Source organism: Dendroctonus ponderosae, unplaced genomic scaffold (assembly GCF_020466585.1).
Source record: "Dendroctonus ponderosae isolate FM_Combo_2020 unplaced genomic scaffold, Dpon_F_20191213v2 Dpon_F_20191213_6, whole genome shotgun sequence".
Classification (NCBI taxonomy): domain Eukaryota; kingdom Metazoa; phylum Arthropoda; class Insecta; order Coleoptera; family Curculionidae; genus Dendroctonus; species Dendroctonus ponderosae.
This window is the reverse complement of record NW_026018814.1, coordinates 14447843-14465151: the sequence shown is the minus strand read 5'-3', so window position 1 is coordinate 14465151 and position 17309 is coordinate 14447843. Positions and strand designations below refer to the sequence as shown.

Here is a 17309-nt window from a genome sequence, read left to right as displayed (position 1 = left end):
GTTCGTTTTTGTAGCTTCCTCTGATAAAAATGTGATCCACTGGGGTTCTAAAAGTTGCGGAACATCCGGCTTTTATTACAATACAATGGCCCTTAGAGAGCCTAAACGTGTTTTAAATCAATAGCCGAAACTAGTTATCACTCATAGGAAGGATTTTTAATGATAGTTTAAGCTCAATGAGAATCAGCGTTTATTCTTGGTAAAATACAAAACTTGTTTAAGAATTGTAGAAAAATTTTAAAGATCAATCCTAATTGCCTACTTTTTTCATTATCAAACCATGTTATAATAAACATAAACTAGATTTTCACTTTGGTGAACCGCTTTGATTATGAATTGCGTTAAAATTCCCCAACTTTTACAGTAAAGAAAATCAGCTTTGTTCCTTGAGTTTCATACTATCGCTTTGCTTTTTTCAGTTTTTTAAGCAGTTTAGAGGATATTAATTTAGAATTGTCGTTTTCAATTGAAGCTTTTACCACTGGGTAGAGGTATAAACATTTTTAGAAATGGGGAATAAAGTAACTGAACTGCTCTAAAAATTGTTGAGTTTAAACTGAAACATGTTTTTTTCTTTAAATATCAACTTTTACTTAACATATCCATTATATGTTTTTAATTTTTTTGTCAGAAATAAAATAATCTGCTTTCATTAAACCAAATTATTTGATATACAGTAGAGTGATCAATTGGCTCTAAATAACGATACTATCAAACATACTTAGGTACTTTTAGCATTTTTAAAGAAACACAGAGAAATATGTTGTTATTGACAAAAACAAAAACGTTTACAACTTGAAAACATCGCCTCTTAGAAAGAACAAATGTACAGTGGTAAAATGTCTTTAGTCCAGCTACTTTTGTCGAGACAGTCACTTATTCCATCGACATTGGAATTTTCTAAACTTTAAACTAAAAAGCCTCAGACCACCAGTCTCATTTGAATATCGGAATACAAGAAAACTTGCAATCTCAAGCATCTAATAAAAAAAACGTCTTCTTAGCAAGTTTCACGTTATCATACAGGTCTCAGTATCCTCTTCCAACTTCCCACAGCCAATCAGTTTCAGAGAAGCAATTTATTCCTTTTCTTCATCGCTTTCACTTCGTTCATTACGGCCTGTTCGTCTATGTTGTTGTACTGTCGCTTCAGTTCAAATAGATCATTAAACAAAGTTTGCAACATTGGGTTTCCCAACACTTCTGATCGTAAAAAAGCGACCCTTTCAGACCACTGGGGTTTACTTTCACTTGAGCTGGATGAACTCGAACTTTTTGATTGCGATGCACTAGAGTCTTGGTCACTATCACTGGGTTCCTGTTTTATAGTTATATTTGGACTAGTCTTATCTAGGGGTTTAGCACTTGTAGAATTAACAGCATTGACCAAGACTGAAAATGTCGATGAACCATCAGTCGTTTGGCTGCTTGAATTGGAATAATGTTCACTCGAAGCGAGAAAGTCACTGTCCGGATTCGAGGTTTCACTGAAAAATGTTTCGGAAACAGAGCAGTCTGGAGAGGGAGGTTCTTGCTTAACTGTGCAGCACGGTGAGCTAGGGGGACTTGGGTTTGCTCTCTCAAAAGATTCATACAAGGGACAGCTATTTGGGTTTGAGGAAGAGCTCGAAGAATTTGCTCTGGGCAATCCCGGCTCCGGCTTTAAGCTACTGAAAGTGGAGCCATGGTTTAATCTGGCGATTGCAGCCATATATTCCTTTTCCTGTTTGATATAGTTTGAATCCGGATTCATTAAAGATTCGAGATGGTAATTTGGGGGATCTCTATTCACTTCTGTTATACGCCTTCCTTTAGACAGGAAAGACTTTCGAAGCAAATTTCCATTTTTCCTGAGTTTTTTTCGAATCAATTCCTCATTATTTTCAACTTTTACGTAGAGTTCGGGCAAACGCCAGGATTTGTTAGCGGCAACTAGGTTTTCCTCCATATTTCATGTATCACCCCTAAAACAGGACGTTTGTTCCGTTTTGTAGTTGGCTTCATTTACAATCTACTATGAAACATACATTATGGATTTCTACATAAATTGCTAAATTTTATAAAATGTAAATAAACAGTTCGTTAGATCTGTCAAAAGTAGAGAAAGAAGACGGGACACTCGCTTCTAGTGGTAGCGTTAATATTTATGGGTGCGCGAATCTTGGCAGCCTTCGCCTCGGTGAATGGCGCGCAGTTTAAAATTTTACATTTACCGGCGTTAGGTATTTGAAGGTTTTTTGTTTATTTGATATTATATTATTATGGAGAATATATGTAGAGCAAGCTGGTTTCAAGAAAGCTAATAGTAGTGTGACTCAAGATGCAAAATACTGCAGTATGTATAGTACTAGAAACTGCAAATAAATTATAACAAACTTGTCTGATATCCTCATGTCATATATGTAAAATATAAGCAGAATTCAAGCAAATACTGAAATTAATTTAAATATCCTCCTTCCTCAAGTAAATGTCAATTTTGAAACTGCGCGCCTTTCATCGGTGCCACAGCTGTCAAAATCCGCGCCCTTGTAAATATTGAGGCTACGACTAGACTCGAGTTTTTGATTTGCAGATACTTTTACTTTTTTGTGAAAGTATATGGTAATTTGTTACTCGAGTGTATGTCCTAACCATAGAGAAAGTAAAATTGTACTTACTCTATGGTCCCTCGGCAGCCTACGGTGTTGCCAAATTTGCACTACGCAAGTGAAAATTTTTATATGTGCATCGGAGGGAACACATAGGAACATTTTGTCGCATGTGCTACGGAATACGGCATCTGTTCTCGGTTTTATGATACATGATACATGATATGATGATACAATGAATACCTTATTCAGGTATTCATTTTATCATGCTATATATTATGTGGGTGGTGGTGGTGCTATAAGTGATCAAACGTTTTTAACGCTTGGTTCAATATTAATTTGTTTTTTTAAAGTCACATACGGATAAATACTTAAAAATTAGTTAAAATCGAGAACAGAGACAGTAACTCATGCAGCGGAAGGTTGCGATGCGTGCGTATCGCGGATACGCACATAATATTTTTCACTTCCTTAGTGAAAACTTGGCAACACCGTAGGCTGGAGAGTGGCAGTTAGGTTGGGACCTAGACTCTACTTGATTTGTTTACGTTGACATATTTTGCTTGTTTGATGCAATATCTAATACTATTTATTATATGTAGTATTATTGAATTCGTTGCTTTCTATTAAGTTAATACTCTATAACTAAACTTAAACAAAAGTGAGTTAAAATGGATCAAGATGACTCGACGGGTGCTTCGTTCGAGATTGTTGATAAAAAAGCTATAGAACAAGCTAGCAATGGGGATAAAAGTGGTAAGAATTTACTACTTCATTGTCTGATTTAAGCATAATTCTGAACTAAACCGTAGGAACCTTGAGTAGTGTTTCATCTCCGTATTCGATTACCTCGCCAGGTAGTATCAGTTTATCAACAGGCAATTTGCTGTCCAATGTGGGACCTCCATCATCCATACCTGACTTTACCTTATGGACTACTTCACAAAGTAACATTGCTACGAATGTTGAAAATGCGCCCAATGCAGCATCCAATTCAAGCCCTACGGTAGTTACGGCGGCCCCCATAATAATCAATCAGTTCCCAGCACCACAGTTCAGGTAACGTACTTATAACTTTTCAGATGGCAAGTTATCCAGGGTTGAAACTGCATGTTAAATACCATTTCGTCATTGCATTTGAAGATATTCATCGGATTTCAGTTATAAGGGAACCACTGATTTTTCAGCAATATTGCATATTAAAAGAGGAGGTACCTATGTTACCCTTATGGGAGGTATGCTCTGTAGTGCTGTATATTTGCTGAAAACTAGCTTTTTTCTTCTGAAAATGTTTGTAGACCTGGCATTATCTTCGCAAAATTTTAATGATCATTTTTTTACCCATAATATGAACTATTTCAACCTCTTCGCTGTAGGCCACCCACCGCTTACTAAAATTACTAATTAAATTACACTAACCCAAACTAACTGAAATAATGTGTTCTAACTTCAACGCAACGTTCTCCTCGACGCCCCACTGTTCCTTAACGGCCAGGTCAAGATATATATTTTTTCGTAAACGAAATAGGTTTTTCTCGTATTGCCGCAGTTTTGCGTGTTTACTTGCTACTTAACTTTTCATAAAATTCCACCGAAAAAATCATAAGGATTTAGGTCTGGTAAAGCGTGTGGGCCCGTAAGTGATCCATACACAATTCCTGCTCCTGCAGTTATGGAATTGCATGGGAGTGTTTTCAGAAATTTTTAATTCCATGTTTGGAGGTGTCAATAGTGAGAATTTGTGTTTAAAAATGTATCGATTTTGTGCTGTTGTAAAAACCATTCAGAAAAGTGAGTAATGCGGAGGAAGTTTTCGAGCTTGGACACGTTTAATGTGAAAGGATGCAACTGAGTTTCTCGCAATGTTGTCCGTTCTTTTTCTGCTTACTTTTATCAATGAGTCGAGAACTTTTTGATGATAGATCTTCCTCATCAACATTTAGAAATTATTCTTCCTTTGAAGGAAACTTTCTCATTTTTGAGTTAAAAAAAGTTGTTTGTTTCAATAACTCCTATATGCAGTTAAGCAAAGTACCAACTTAACCCAACATCCTGTATATAATCTTTAAGATTTGAGCAAAGCGACATAATTATTAGAACATGAACTATTATTGCAGTGCAGCAATTCCACCGAGTAAAGGAGTTCCCCAACTACCTATAGGCCACAGTAAAGTAGCTCAACTTCCAGAAGCAGAAGCCGTAGCGCCCAGTAGTTTTCTCGGAATGGTCAAAGGCGCCCTTAGCAGCCAAGTTGTAACAAAGATGGTCGAAAAAGCCAAGCACTCTGTTGACTCAATTATTACCACATTGGATCCGCAGATGAGTGAATATATTTGTACGTAGGCACTTAACAGAATACAACCATGCGTTTTGCCCATTCGCACTAGAGGAAGTTAAGGCAAGGAATTTTTAATTTAGATTCAAGCGGGGACTTAGAGATTACAGTGGCGTCCGAGGAGGAAGATATTGTTGGGGGAGTTAGAGAAGCCGCACATGCCGTGTTTGGTAAAGCATGGGTAAAGTAAGTGTCGAATTATATACGTTTAAGTGTCAATTTTTCATGTAGGCCCAGATCATACTCGACCTTGATTTGATCATGTGCCTTAGAATTTTTTTATTATTTATGAGGTCGGAATTAATGAAGTTTAAAACGATAACAATAGGAATCTCGTCGTTCTCTTTTTATAGTGGCATTAAGCTGGGTACAGTACCTCAGAAGTCTCAAGCGATTGGAATTGAATCGGCTTTGATCCTAGCAGAAGAAAGGATAGACTATTCTTTTAAATTCAGATTGACTCCAACTGTAGCCATTGAAAGTGTTTTGTTAAAAGAAGGCCAGGGGTGAGTTTCTAAAATAAATAATTTAAATGCAATGTCTTCTATTTAACCGATTATTTTAGTTGGTTTGATGTATATTTGTTGGTATTGAGAGACAAAGAACATGGAGTGAATATTCATACTTTCTCTCAAGCGATTCCAGTTCCCGTGGAAAAATTCATTGATAAAGACGTTGCTGATATTGACCTGGAGCACAAACTATCGGAATATTTAAAGGCAAGTTTACTGTGCCATTTAAAGACAGTTTTAAATAATTGCTTTATTTAGGCTGTACCCTGTTGGCAAGAGGAAGTATCTGGACTAACTAGGAAAGAAGTTATATGGTTTGCAGCCAAAGTGCTGCTGAAACTGTATAAGGATCGTTTACTAATAATAAAAACGTAAGTTTTAGTGTCCGGGAACTATCCAACAAGCTATCACTGACCAGATCTAAAGTTACTTACTCTTATCTATTAAAGTATATAGAGGGTGATTCAAAATTGGCGTCATTCTTTTTAAGGGGTGATAGAGGCTCTCTTGTAGGGAGTACGAGAAAAATATTGAAATTTTTTTCCCCAAAATTTCAAGAAGATGAAAATCACATTTCAACTTTGTTATTAAGCATTATTTTGAAATTGTTCCATATTTAACTGGAAGCATATTGGAATACTTGAAGCATTGCAAAAGATAAATTACGATCTTTGCTTCAAATTACGAAAATTTTCAATATTAAAGAAGTTCTCTTCTACAATTTTTGGATGGAAAGTCAATGCGGCAATAATGTTTTTTGSCATTAACAGAAAGTTAYAGGTAGACAGCCTTTGCCAATAATAATTTGTCAAACTGTGACTCACTTTGAATTTCCTGATATGCGATTAGTTCAGGGGAAATGCTACAGTAACATAGCAGAAGCTGAAAGAACTCACGCCAACAAAGAGCGAGGAGAGTGGTTCCAGGAAGATGATGGACGGCAATAGATGTTCGGGTTCCAGACACAGGCCCTGATTCGACATAATCGAATCACGGCCTTCCAGGGGCACTCAGAGCACAACAACTGACACTTTCTCAAACGCCAAAGAAATACCGGCTACATTACAACCACGTTTGTACGATAATAGGTTCCGTCATCCAACGGCTCATGTTGAATTTACAGTTTATCCTTGTCTATCTTATTGTCAGTCTGTATAATTCCATGGAACCGGAGTTTTAAATAATTAAGAAGCCACAGGTATTTGCGCAATGTTAATTAGGCAGATTACCTTGAAAAACATTGCTGCCGTATTTCTGAGTTTTTTTTGCAAATTTCTCAGTTTTTAATATCAATTTATTTTACTATTTTTCCTGTACTCAGCGGCAAACTACACCTCCAGAGGAATGTCGCCAATTTTGAATCACCCTGTATACTTATATATGAAATTACATTGTAAATATAGTTAATTTTTAAGACTTAACAAGTAGTATTTATGAATCACTTCCTTATTAAATGGTAGTATATTGATTTATTAGTAATGCCCTTCTCAAAGTAAAACATAAAAAATATGATTCTAGCAGGTCGCTTTAAGAATTTCCCCATTTCAAACACATAATTAATAACATAATAACACACGAACTTCATGACAGAACATTTTACTATTGAAAATAAAAAATTTCTCATTTTAATCATGCTAAAAGTGATTCGAATCATTATAAATTAGGACTTGTACATTTAATAAATTAATACTAACTCGCTTTATTTGTTGTTGAACTATTTCATTAAAATAAAATATTACTAAAGGACTAATGCTGTTTTTATATAGATCATTGTTGAACATATTTTGTGTCTGAGAAATAAGAGAAGCTTTTTAAATGTGTTGTATCTCTGTAATAATTGGCCAAATCTACTACTTGCTTCGCAACGAATGCTAATTTTGTGACTTTAGAAGTAGAGGCAGCCCAGAGAAAAAGCACTGTCGAGGGGATTTTTGAACTTGGGGAAAAATTATGATTGAAAAAGCAAGTGCAATGAAGTTCTTATCATCAGTGCAAGGTCGATTATTGGTATCAAAATTGGTGTAAACATTTTACAGGGAAAAAATATTTGACAAAAGCCTGCTAAAAAGTTAAATGTAATGCTTTTGACGCGCAAATGATGGGAAAGTAATTAATTTAATATATGATAGTAATACCGGGTCTAATCTCAAACAAATATGATGAATGAAGCTAACTGATGAGCATCTTAAGTCGTTTTTGAGTGGTGACAAATTTAATCTAAAAGCGATTGTGAGACTAGTCACAGCTCCATAAATCTCATTACGTATAGGAATTAAAAACGTAAATCGAACCCGAAGCAACCGCTCTATCTGCATTGCGTAAAAACCTTACAACATTTTTTACAAACCGCAATACACCAAAATCTTTAGAAAAACATTTACTCAATTTAAAACTTCCGCTGCACATAACCTTTTTTGGACCACACGCATGCTAAAGTAACTCGAGCAGAGCAAGTCTTGCCAACTCTGGGACTCTGACTGGGAGTAAAGAAAAAACACAAGCAACATACATTTACGTATAATATAATTATAGTAAATAAATATTAACAATTATATCTTTACCTGATTCAGCTGTACTTATTCTTCCTGAAATTGAAGATTCACTATTAGACAATAAACCAAGAGTTTGAGACTAACAATGAAATTATTAAAAATATCTATTGTTTTGGTTGAAATGTTTCTGAGCTTCCTTTGGTAGAATCAGAAGAAATTACCAATCTACCATACACAAGAACAGACATTACTGTTCCCACTACGAGCACACCATTTCCATTTGATATATGAAGACGGCCGGCTTAGGTGTGTGGGGTACAAATGTAAGCGAAAAAATAGTGTAACTCACCATTTCCCTATCGCTGTTCTCTGGCAAGTGGAACAAGGTCCCTAAAAATAACAAAATATTATTGAATAGTTGCAATACTCATTAATATCATGATATTTTCAAATAACTCCGATCAGAATCCTTTTGGCAATAAACATTGATACTGAAGAAATTCAGCATCTCTACGTTCGACGATATTTGTCATCATATCAATAAAATTTTAATCCATATAATAATTAACATAATATTTAATAAGGATCTATAGTAAAAAAAAATTACAAACGTTCAGTAACTTGTATAAAAATCAATTACCGAGACGATTATCCAATATTCAATTCAGATGCACATTCAAAACTAAGGAACATGGTGTCTATGATTTGAAATGTCGCGATTGAAAAGAATATGTAAACAAAAAAATCTCGTTATTCCACTAATAATTTTTGTAATCGCTCTTAAGACCTAATTGATCGATTCAACGCATGGTTCAAAAATGTAAAAAAAAATAGTATAGCTCACCATTTCTCCACTGCTGCTCTCTTAGAGTAGAAAAGTTTAAGGAGGTACCTAAAAATAACAAAAACATGATTGAATAGTTGAAATGCGCATTGATGACATAATAATTTCAATTAATTTGGTTCAGAATCCTTTTGGCAACAAACATTGACACTGAAAAAAGTCAGCTTCTCTACGTATGATATTCGTCATCATATCAATAAAAATTAAATGTATATATAGGTACAACTATTTAGATTAAATAGAAACAAACAGAATCATTCAGTAACGTCTACAACAAAATATCAAAAATAAGGCACAAATCTGATTTAAAATGTCGCGATTGAAAAAAAAATCAGTGATAAAGCAAAAAAGTAGTAATCAAAATGTATTTTTTTGTATATTCCAAGGCTGTTTTGTAATCGCGTATAACGAGTTAAAAGTAAAACTGAAAATATCTATTTTGTAAATAAAATGTCTTACTTTAATACCGGTGATTTTCTGGACAATCTGCAGATCAGCCATGTTTCGCCGTCATAATGCCTATAAAAAACCAACAGTTTAATCCATGTAATTTGAGTGCAACAGTTAAAAGAATAGATAAAATATTCAGTAATACCAATCATTCATAAATGTCAGACTGGGGCGGTAAAGCTATTCATCATTAGTAAGTAAAAAGTATTGCTTTCAAGTTTGCTGATTGGAATTAAATTGTTAAATTAAAGTAAAAAAGGAGTTTTGCTTAAAAAATGTTACTATCCAGAATAGGTGAGAAAATATACACAATAACTAAACTGTACCACTCTTTTCGTACTAATCTTTTCGGCAAAAAACATCTATTTGATATTCAAGCAGTACAATTACAGTAACATTCAATGATAATTCTAATTTGAATACGTGAAATGGTTTACCTCAAAACTTCGATGTCAAACACGTTAAGAATTCATTTTCACCATCTTGAAGGCTTCCCTCTCTATCAACAATGTAGTTCTGCAAAAAAAAATAGAAAGTTGAAATATGTGTAGTTGCCGCAAAACGTTAAGAATGGTATCTAAAATAGTCAGATCCATTTGTACCAATCAGTCATAGCTATCAGACTGGGGCGGTAATTCTATTCATCATTAGTCAGTAAAAAGTATTGCTTTCAAGTTTGCTGATTGGGATTGAATTATTACGTCATTAAAGCAAAAAGAATTTTGCTTAAAAAATATACACCTTACTAATAACCAAACTGCACTAACTCTTAGAATCCGTTTAAAAAAACATCTATTTGAAATTCAACCTATATTTTAGTCACATTCAATGATAATTCTAATTAAAATACGTAAAATGGGTTACCTCAAAACTTCGATTTCAAACACGTTCAGAATGAATCTTCACAATCTTCAAGGCTTCCTTCCCTCGCTACCAACAATGTACTTCTAGAAAAAATATATATAAAGTTGAAATATGTGTAGTTGCCACAAAACGTTTAGAATGATATCTAAAATAGTCAGATCCATTTGAACCAATCAATCATAGTTATCAGACTGGGGCGGTAATTCTATTCATCATATTGAAATTATTAACTCTAATTTTGAAACTACTGGGCTTTTATCTGATGCCAATCATCAGAACAGTGTAAGAGTTCAAGCAAACTACCTCTGAAGATGTAAGCCACTAACTCGTTCTTGCAAAACGACTGCCTAAAAACCCGAAAAACCCACTAGTTTCAACGAATGGTCTCGAAAGTCTCTATCTTTTGATAACTCTGATTTTGTTTAATCAAAATAGTCAAAGATACGAAAAATAATTCAAAAGCAGTTCAAACTGAAGTGTTACTCACCATATGGATAATCATTCATAACCTTCGAAGTGGTGTTCATGTTCGACTAGAAATAAAAATAACTTTCAGGAAACATAATTAACCAGCAAAAAACATGATTAAAAAATGAAAACATTCAGACCTTTTGAGCATTTTTTTGACCGTCATGGAGATTCCAGTCTTAGAAAAAATTCATCAACTTTAACGCGGCTTTAATTCGAGTTAAATTGTATTTAAACATCTGAAATACTACTCACCACTAACTATGAATGTCAATTTGCTTCGTGTTCGAATGACCTGAAATAAAAATTTAGTAAATTTAAAAGACACGTCGCTATAATGCTTGAATGTGAAAAGAAATGGACATTTTCAGACCTTTTGAGCATTTTTTTAGACCGTCATGAAGTATTCCAGTCTAGAGATTTTCATCATTTCGTGTAAATGTGCAAAGTATTCATATTATCGCAAGATTTATTTTAACTTAGAAATAAATTTAACAGTATTGTAAGACAACTCACCTTTGAATTTTCAGCTTGGCTCCAAAGTGTAGAATTGTTCGACAGAAATCAGGAAAACTAACTGAATATTTTTAAAATAACCGAATATTTATTGTTGAAAGTGTAGAACACTTGGGATTCTTTAAATTTAATTTTCAAAAACATGTTTCAGTAATAACTAATATCATTTCGGCAATAATTAAGACAAAATCGTTTCTGGAGGATTTTAATTTTGCGTGAAAAAAATTGAACTGATAAATACACTGATCTGATAAAATATGTTAATCAGAATATTTGCATATTCTAATTTAAATATTTTGTAGAAATAAACTAAAATTAACCTTAACTGTACAAAAGTAATGTATGTTACTACATTTTATCAAGATATTGGGTAACATCGGGAAGTCCTTCCTTAAGACCCTTTCGCTTACGGGTGTCCTGCAAAAGAAATTACTCATTTACTACGGGAATAATTAGTTTTGTCAAAGTATTAACCGTAAATTATTGTGTTTGTCCCCCTATTCTGGCTAGAAAGTCGAATCACTTTAAAACCGAAACTAAAAGACCGTCGATTTACCATCTCTTGCGAATGTTTTATATATGGAAATAATATAAAACATTGTCTAAGGATGGACATGCATTGCAAATATGCTTGAGTCATATAAAATTTACCTGCACAACTCCATAAGGTCTTGTTCCAGACTCCAGCGGATCGCCAGGCAAAATTTGCCAATGATCAAACACACATTGTGGGAAGGCCTGTCCTCCAGTGCCAGACCTGCAAACATTAAAGCAATTAAAATTTAATAATTACACATGTCTAGATAGTTAAAGCGCGTGTCGTTGACAACAGAAACAAGCAGTGTTTCCTGCCTTTCCGTGCCAGACAAACCATAATACAATTAGCTGGAGGATATACAGGATATTTTCTTCCAGCATTGATACACATAGTAATTTTGAAGTTCAACAACTCTGCATGGGTAATGCTGGATTTGATTTAATTGTAATGGCAAATTATTCAATTAACTTACCTAAGGTCAGCGGTAAAACCGAATGATTCATTTACAGGCAAATAGGCTTTCACCACAAACATCGGAGTACCAACAACCTGCATTTCTTCGAATACATGACCACGTCTTTTGTTCAATACACTGTAGATACCTCCAACAGCGGCTTCGGGACACTGAGTAGAAAATTTGATTTACACATACATTGCAACTTCATAACACTTATATTTCATTTTCTTTATAGTTTTGTGTAAAATTAATGTCTGTCTTGCAATTCCAATTCTGAGAATTCAATGAGTCGTTCAGAATCAGAAAAAAAGACAAAATGCTCTACCATCATGTGCAAGTATTGTAAGATTTTGCTTTATCATTGAATACTGAATAATGATGGCACGAGAACAAGAAGTTTATATTATTTACCCTTATCGGCAGTTTAAGACAGTATTTCTCGCTGCAACCTGAAAATATTTGCAAATTGCTCCTATCTTTTGACTTTTGATATCAGTTGACATATGAATAGGCAAAAATAAACATTCGCTAAAAGATATAATAATCACCTCTAAAAAACCAGCGTCCGATAAGGGTTAAGGCTTAATGTGTATTATTGTAACATACCTGAATTTCACATTGATAAACAGGTTCCATAAGCCTGGGTGAAGCGGTAAGTAAGCAAGCATACAAACAACGACGAGTAGTGGGAATGATTTGACCACCTCCACGATGGATTGCGTCCGCGTGCAGAGTTACATCAAAAATGTTAAATCTAACACCGCGCAAGTTCTCCTCTGAGAGAACACCTTCCTTGGTGGCCCATTGGAAACCTGCGAGAAAAGTAATCTTGGTAAATTTATCTCCTTTTGTTCTATGTAATTAATATGGAACTATAAGTAAAAAATGTTTCCTGCGTTTCCGTCCTAAACTATTTAGACTGAAATAGATTAGAGGATATACAGGATACGATCTATCAGCATTTATGCACAGAATGACTTATGATATGAAGAATTCTGCATGGGAATGCTGAAACGGATCAATACTCAACAAAAGATCTCTATTCTTAAATCTATCAGTCACAATAACCGGTTGGTACATAATGAGCAACCACAAACATTTTGAACTTACCAGCAACAACGGAGTCTTTAATTTCGTTCAAGTATTGAACTCCCTTAGTACAATCAACCAAGATGTTAGGTCCAGTGCCATCAGGACCGAAGCACCAGATTTTACGAGCCTCTGTAACATCGTAGTCATATTTCTCACCCAAATAACGGGCACGGGCTTTGAATTCATCACGTGGATTGACTTTTCCATCATCAATATCTTCGGCGAGACCATCGGGCATTGGCTGAGCTTTCATAAACAATCTAGAAGTGAAAACAATTGTAAATGAGCAATGTATGCTAATTATAAAAAGAAATTAAGACATGTTTCAATTAATCACATAAAAAGTGTATTCCGAATACCGTAGCGTGTCACCACTGAACATAAAGATAGAGGTTCCGTAACAGCGTTTAACTATTCAGATATTTATCTTCTTCCATTGCACTGCCAACAATATCATCATTATTGAACAGCACCGAAGTGCCATTGCATTAACTATATAGTGGCTCTGAATGTGCTGGAAGGATATTTTCAGTATTTGCTAGTTCTTACCGATTGTGTTTGTTCGGCGATTTTGATAAACACATCTGGTCGGATTCCTCACTGACTGTTTCACGGTATGATACAACTGGATCAGATTTCTTGATCGGAATGCAGGCGTGGTCGTCTTCCAAATCTTTCAAACAGATTTCCAAGTGAAGTTCACCGGCTCCAGCAATAATATGCTCACCGGATTCCTCAATGATACATTGTACCATAGGATCTGATTTGGCCAAACGTTTCAACCCTACCAAGAAATTGCGGCGGTTACTTACGAAAATTGAAACATTTTTTTTTAATTTAGTGCAAATTTGCAATTTCCAAACATTGGCAACATAAAATTTGAGTATTTAATCAGTTAAACATACAAACCTTCTACGAGTTTTGGCAAATCGGCTGGATTTTTAGGTTCCACAGCAACTCGCACAACAGGGGACACACTGAACTTCATGACCTTCAAGTTATGGGCATCTTTGTAAGTGGTGATTGTACCAGTCTTTACTAAGAACTGATCGACTCCAACCAATCCGCAGATGTTACCGGAAGGAACGTCTTCAATGGCCTCTACGTAACGACCCATCATGAGAATTGTTCTTTGGATAGCTTTCTCATACAAGTCTTCCTTCTTTCCAGGTACATAGTTGGGTCCCATAATCCGGGCTTTTTGGCCAGTTGCAACCTTACCAGAGAATACACGACCGAACGCATAGAAACGGCCCTTATCAGATGTAGGTACCATTTTAGATACGTACATCATGAGTGGTGCATTTGGATCGCAGTTTTTAATTCCTGAAAAAAAAAGAAAACATGAAATTTTTACCCAGAAGTAATGATGAAATAAAAATTATATGCATATATTTTAGTATCAGTCGGTACCAGTCACTCACAGTTTTCAGACTGGGGCGGTAATAAATTCTTCATCAAAATGACTAAGTTGTCTCAATAAAAAAACGTTTGCTAAATTACGTACCCAAAGCAGCTTCATCGTCATGAGGACCTTCATACAACATTTCCATTCTATACTTCTGTGCTGTCACCGGAGACGGTAAGTGAATGGCTATCATCTGAAGCAGAGCTTCTCCAGCTGGCAACCAAGTACGCATAACTACTTTCAACAGCTGTTTGCCATCCTTGTCCTTATCTTCATGTTTCAATACAATACCTAACTTCTGAAGAAGTGATTCGTATTCGTCTTTTCTGAAAATGGTAATTAACACCGGTTATGTAAAGCTCAAGTACTGGATTAAAAAAATTACTTATAGTTCATGATGGCATCGAATATTTTATAGATCGGATCCAAGATGTACATACAGAATGATCTCCTGTTATCATCATCCTTTTGCTTACTCCACTTCTTGGTTTTCGGGTTGAAGAAACTTTCACCCCACAATCTGTTCATTAGTTTGACGACATCGATCTTGAACCTTTCGGCGTACATTTCAGCGAACTGTTTGAGAGTGAACGCCCAACCATGAAGACCAGATCCGAAACCAACTGAACCTTTACTGGGATCGACCTAAATAAATAATACAGTAAAATAAATAATATGAAACCAAGAATTTTCAACCTATAAAAAATGTATTGTAATGTTTCACTGTAGGAAACTGTTGCATACATTAAACGAACACAACAGGGCAAAATGTGACCCCTACTTTATCGAACCAAGTTCAAGCATACCAACTTATAGTATGCTTCATTTATATTAGCTCGAATAACTAGGAAGAGTACCAAAAAACTACTAATATTACTATTTAATGCACTTACTCGAACTTCACCCATGGGACCACTGTCATCATTGTAGGTGGCAATGATTACGTTGACGTTTTCAACAATACGTTGGAAAGTTTGGAAAAGTTTTTCTGCGTCCAATTGCAATTCAAGCAGAGCACGGTCCATTTTGTTCATGAACAGAATGGGCTTAATACGTTCAGCAATAGCTTGTCTCAATACAGTTTCTGTTTGGACACATACACCTGTAAACGAAAATTATTGTTAATTCTATAAAAAATTTGCATGTTTACAGGGTAGCGGTTTGTAATTAAAAGTTCCTATCGGTTTGGCGTTCTTATACCACCAACATGTTGAGCGATTGGATCATTAAACAGATTGGTACCATTTTTTGGCAATTTCTAAAATTATGTCAAATTTTTAAGATGCATATTGATTGATTTATTGATGTTCTGAATGAAACCGGGAAGATACTAATCAAAGTATGATAAAATTATTATCATTACTGTAAGACTCATACGTAAATAAAACGTTTCAAATAAACTGCGTTACAAACCATGGAAAACGTGGTTGTTTAAATAGATTAAAGAATACGTTAAAATGGCAGGACAAAAAACCATTATTTTATAAAACAAAATAAAATAAACAAGTATGATTTTTAGCCAATTACAGTGAAAGCTCTACTTGCGGACAGCTCTAATAAGCGGACATTCTATTAAACGGACGCAGACATGAATATTATGATCAAACGGAGTTGAAAAGCTCTTTCAAGCGGTCACGAACCTGCAAAACGCGGTCTACGAATAAAACCCTTATCATAAATAAGCAATTTTCAACCGGGGAATTCTTTCACAAATTCCTTAATTCCCCGTTTAGGATGTTTTGACTTACTTTATTCATCGAGGATAGTGCCATTAAGTTTCGAGCACATATAGAGAGTGTTTGTGAACATGGCTCCAAAAAAGAAAATGCTTTCTTTTAAAGAAAAAAATGGAAATATTAAATGCTTTAGATAAAGAAACAGAGTCCGTTCGAGAACTAGCACGGCGATTTAAGATCGGAAAAACTCAAGCGGCAGAAATAACAAAAAAAAAAGAAGATATTAGAACAAAATCACAGTGTGGTGACAATGTAGGGCAAAAATGGAGTTTCCTAAAAAGTGACATAGATAAAAAAGAGTTTAGAGTGGCTCGCTACATGGATACTGGATGTTGCTTGGCTACAAGCCGGAGGACGTTTTCAACGCAGATGAGACCGGACTTTTTTTTCGTGCATTACCAGACAAAACGTTAACATTCAAATCTGAGAAATGGACCGGCGAAAATCGTATGATGATGCCTTAAATGCAATTTCCCTTTTAAAAATATTTTCAAGGAGATGATTTTATTGCGTTTCAACAAAACCTTGAAACCCATTTTCAGCATTGGATTATTCAACAAAGATTTCAAAAAACGCGCCAAACTAGTATTTTTGAATATGTTAATAAACCGGCACAATAAGTTTCTATGTTGAAAAATGTCATAAAACATATATAGACAATAAAAAAGCTGAAAATAAATATTTTTTAATTAAATACATATCTCTATTATGCGGACATCTCCCGTAACCGGACATTTTTTGTGGAACCGTGACTGTCCGCTTATCGGAGTTTTCACTGTAGTATAATGAGAATTATTATTTTATATATACTTTATTGGTGTTATGTTTATTTCGGACAGCCTAACTTTGGCTTAATCGCTCCTTTCCAAATGGTAAACGGAGAGTAGGTAGATAAGTTCTATATTGTTGAGGCAGATTCATTTTTTACAAACTTCTTTTTGGGTATTTCGCCTCAAAAATTTTTGTCTTTAAAAAAGACAGAATTTCCTCACGTCTTTTATTACAGATT

General features: G+C 34.8%; 3 protein-coding genes and 4 non-coding genes across 8 annotated transcripts in view; 1 reads left to right on the top strand and 6 right to left on the bottom strand.

Annotated features, from left to right (window-relative positions):
* Positions 1-173: 173 nt before the first annotated feature.
* On the bottom strand, positions 174-2108 carry LOC109543796 (secreted protein PRY1-like). The gene is made up of 2 exons (XM_019913667.2): positions 2028-2108; positions 174-1964 (listed from the first exon to the last, which is right to left on the bottom strand). Exon 2 carries the CDS (start codon positions 1946-1948, stop codon positions 1067-1069), a length of 882 nt encoding a protein of 293 aa, XP_019769226.1. The 5' UTR covers positions 1949-1964; positions 2028-2108; the 3' UTR covers positions 174-1066.
* A 983-nt stretch (positions 2109-3091) lies between these two features.
* LOC109543794 (protein PRRC1) lies at positions 3092-7181 on the top strand. Its single transcript, XM_019913662.2, has 7 exons — positions 3092-3344; positions 3401-3647; positions 4706-4923; positions 5007-5109; positions 5277-5429; positions 5489-5642; positions 5694-7181. Exons 1-7 carry the CDS (start codon positions 3260-3262, stop codon positions 5808-5810), a joined length of 1077 nt encoding a protein of 358 aa, XP_019769221.1. The 5' UTR covers positions 3092-3259; the 3' UTR covers positions 5811-7181.
* A 756-nt stretch (positions 7182-7937) lies between these two features.
* Positions 7938-17309, bottom strand: part of LOC109543792 (translation elongation factor 2) — a 12733-nt gene continuing 3361 nt past the window's right edge. Inside the window, exons 4-21 of one of the 2 annotated variants that reach the window (XM_048667305.1) lie at positions 15458-15666; positions 14950-15209; positions 14664-14890; positions 14066-14482; positions 13706-13940; positions 13175-13416; positions 12671-12876; positions 12080-12231; positions 11721-11826; positions 11070-11486; positions 10809-10848; positions 10573-10618; positions 10086-10168; positions 9659-9737; positions 9231-9290; positions 8772-8819; positions 8277-8317; positions 7938-8020 (exon numbers count right to left, since the gene is read on the bottom strand). In XM_048667305.1, the coding sequence (XP_048523262.1) occupies positions 11418-11486; positions 11721-11826; positions 12080-12231; positions 12671-12876; positions 13175-13416; positions 13706-13940; positions 14066-14482; positions 14664-14890; positions 14950-15209; positions 15458-15666 (2123 nt within the window). In that variant the 3' untranslated portion in view covers positions 7938-8020; positions 8277-8317; positions 8772-8819; ... (4 more) ...; positions 10809-10848; positions 11070-11417. The remainder of the gene's footprint in view (positions 8021-8276; positions 8318-8771; positions 8820-9230; positions 9291-9658; positions 9738-10085; positions 10169-10572; positions 10619-10808; positions 10849-11069; positions 11487-11720; positions 11827-12079; positions 12232-12670; positions 12877-13174; positions 13417-13705; positions 13941-14065; positions 14483-14663; positions 14891-14949; positions 15210-15457; positions 15667-17309) is intronic. The other variant, XM_019913659.2, reaches the window with a different exon arrangement.
* On the bottom strand, positions 9352-9419 carry LOC125504991. The gene has a single exon (XR_007281869.1). It is a non-coding gene; the product is annotated as a small nucleolar RNA SNORD31 (small nucleolar RNA).
* LOC125504993 lies at positions 9809-9876 on the bottom strand. The gene has a single exon (XR_007281870.1). It is a non-coding gene; the product is annotated as a small nucleolar RNA SNORD31 (small nucleolar RNA).
* LOC125504994 lies at positions 10239-10307 on the bottom strand. The gene has a single exon (XR_007281871.1). It is a non-coding gene; the product is annotated as a small nucleolar RNA SNORD31 (small nucleolar RNA).
* Positions 14553-14626, bottom strand: LOC125504989. Its single transcript, XR_007281867.1, has one exon. It is a non-coding gene; the product is annotated as a small nucleolar RNA SNORD31 (small nucleolar RNA).

Bases quoted from the DNA above. Each gene is read 5' to 3' on its own strand.
- LOC109543796 (XM_019913667.2), bottom strand. From the start codon at position 1,948: ATGGAGGAAAACCTAGTTGCCGCTAACAAATCCTGGCGTTTGCCCGAA.
- LOC109543794 (XM_019913662.2), top strand. From the start codon at position 3,260: ATGGATCAAGATGACTCGACGGGTGCTTCGTTCGAGATTGTTGATAAA. The intron at 3,345-3,400 runs GTAAGAATTTAC...ACTAAACCGTAG, and splicing joins TAGCAATGGGGATAAAAGTG to GAACCTTGAGTAGTGTTTCA. The intron at 5,110-5,276 runs GTAAGTGTCGAA...CTCTTTTTATAG, and splicing joins TTTGGTAAAGCATGGGTAAA to TGGCATTAAGCTGGGTACAG.